The sequence below is a fragment of the Physcomitrium patens genome, chromosome 19 (genome assembly GCF_059467195.1).
Source record: "Physcomitrium patens ecotype Gransden chromosome 19, ASM5946719v1, whole genome shotgun sequence".
Classification (NCBI taxonomy): Eukaryota; Viridiplantae; Streptophyta; class Bryopsida; order Funariales; family Funariaceae; genus Physcomitrium; species Physcomitrium patens.
Window position 1 is genome coordinate 11,712,376 of NC_143428.1, and position 2,543 is coordinate 11,714,918.

Here is a 2,543-nt window from a genome sequence, read left to right on the forward strand (position 1 = left end):
CAGTGGATGCTGTCTTTGTTCGACGTTCTGGGATGGAGGATCGTGGAGGACGGGGTTGTTTGTCTCCTCAGCTCTGTGAAAGGGGAGCTGGAACTACATTGAACTGCAGAAGTTGAGTTGACGGCTCGAGAAGGCGTGTGTATAAGTCCACTAATTTTTTTTTCTGACCACCGGGTGGAATTTGCTATTTACAGCTTTTACGTAGATGAACTGATGCTGAGTTCATCAGAACTTACATCTGGTTTTCTTCGAATTTTTATCGAAACAGTTCTTCGTTTTTCTTCTGATCCAGGATCATGATCACTAGGAGGATGATTGCAAAGTGTATTGAACACCTATAGTAACTTAAATCCTTCAAAGACAACTAAATTGTCGCCAGGAGTAAATTACAAATGCTGCATTCTCAGCATCCTGGCAGAGCTGATGCTGGCTAGATCATACCCCTAGCGGTTACAATGCTGCAAAACGAAGTCTCTAAAATGTGCATTGGATTCTCGCTGTAAGATAACTGCACGCAGCGACATATGTGCGATAGATCTCCGAGTAGAAATTTGTAAGGGACAGGACAAATATCTCACAACTGGTCTCTACCAGCAGCGAATCTGCACATTCTTGTGTTTCGGTGTCTTGTTTAGGGCCAATTGTGACACGAGCCGGAAGATCAACAATTCCAACAGGTTGATCTACATCATGAGCTTTCGCAGGCGTTTTAACGATGCGGCTACTCATCTCCTGGATTCAAACATGAGTTTAACGAACAAGAATAGTGTACGATGGAGTTTGAGCAACAAGTTGGCGATCAAGGTTTTGTACTGTTCCGGTTACGGTGATACCATGGATCGAGTATTGGAGAGGTAATGGACATTGCACCTCTGCTTGCACAAAGATTCCAGAAAGTTTCGAAATATGCACTCCAGATGGGTATTTGGTGGGGTTGCAGAGAAGGAGGAAAATCAATTCAGGAACCACTTCAGAAAAATGAATAAATAAAAGTGACGAAGTTAATCAGGGTGTAAGTTTAGAACGCCGCACTTTGCATTAATGCGAAAGCCGCACAAGTAATACGTATCCAAATCCACAAAGCTCCACTTGTCGGCAATGTTGTGACCCCAGGATGCCGCCACATGCTCGTCTATGGATTCGTGTTTCACTCCCCTCTGCGCCACATGGCAACTCAACGTGTCGAACCCCTACATCTCCAGAATTTCCTATAAGAAGATGCTTGGTCATTGAAATGCGTAACTTTCAGTTGCAGCATTTCATATTACCCACTAATTGCGCATCGATTAAGCAATTGTATTAGATTCACGATTTCTCGTTATCATCTTCATCGTAACCGCGCTTTCGCATCGTCTCTGTAACCATGTCGAGCAAGCAGGAGCTGGACAGCCGCGCCGCCGCTGGTGAGACTGTGGTGCCAGGAGAACTAGTGGCAAGAGCTTGGAGGCACAGCAGAATCTCGCTGAGGGTAAGTTGTCTTCAGGAAACAAAGCAGTAGGTCCAGAGTATTAGCATCGCTTCGACACCTAGCCTTGGACCTCATTGACAACCAGTTGCCTAATGACATGGGTGGTCGCGACAATGTGCAGGGCGGAGCAAGGGAGGCCAGACTCGCGCCGAGCAGCTGGGTCACGACGGCTACGTCGAGATGGGCAAGAAGGGCGGGTCTGCCACGAATGAAATGTCCGGCGGCGAAGCCGCGGAGGCTGCCGGTGCGAGATCGACGAGACCAAGTTTACAAATCAGTAGTCACTTTTTAGTGCCACGCGCATGTGCGCACTATCATTCATGAAGCAAGGTAGACAATGCGACACGTCGTAAAAACGCACTCTGTACATGGTGTTTGTGATGTAAATAAACATACGGGGCGCAGTATTGCTTCATGCATTTCGTTTCAGATTCCACTTCTGCCTACATCATGCATTCTCTCCCATTTCGTTCCATTGCTAATAACCCTCTCCTGATCTCATTAATGCCTCTGGTTTGGCTCCATCGTCTCCTTCCAATTCGCAGCACAGTCGTAGTGTCGGTGGACGATCGATTGCCGTTATACAGTTAGCGATATGACTGAACTGTATGAACTGTCGGTGCTACAATGTTTCTGGATTTTTGGTATGGAAAACTGGGAGGAAACTTGTGTGCATGTTAACCTTCGTTTTTTTCTTTTTGCTGAACAATGTACGTGGCAAATTTGAGTACAGATGAGCTGATCTCAAATCAGTTTTAAAATGAATATTGAAGTGTCACATTGATATGTTATGGATGAAGAAATGATATCTTCCCCTGTAAGCTACAGAAATATTTGTAGATTATATATAATGCATTAAAACGCCTTCAAATTAGTTTTGTGTTTGACTTTTATAACTATAATTTGAAAATCGTGCGGCATGGTGTTGATACCTTCAAATATGTTTCCCGATACTTGTCAAATAGTATTATATTAAGTAATGTTTATACAATACTCAGTGTTGTCTGTCACTTCACACAAGCCAAAGTACTCATCAGAACAGATATGTGTAATTTTACATATATGTGAATGCTTT

General features: G+C 44.1%; 1 protein-coding gene across 1 annotated transcript; it reads left to right on the plus strand.

Annotated features, from left to right (window-relative positions):
• Positions 1 to 1,258: 1,258 nt before the first annotated feature.
• On the plus strand, positions 1,259 to 1,904 carry LOC112295942 (protein EMB-1-like). Its single transcript, XM_090244842.1, is given in 4 exon segments — positions 1,259 to 1,421; positions 1,424 to 1,468; positions 1,590 to 1,712; positions 1,715 to 1,904. Coding segments are annotated over 4 exon segments (261 nt in total). The 5' UTR covers positions 1,259 to 1,363; the 3' UTR covers positions 1,750 to 1,904.
• Positions 1,905 to 2,543: the final 639 nt, after the last annotated feature.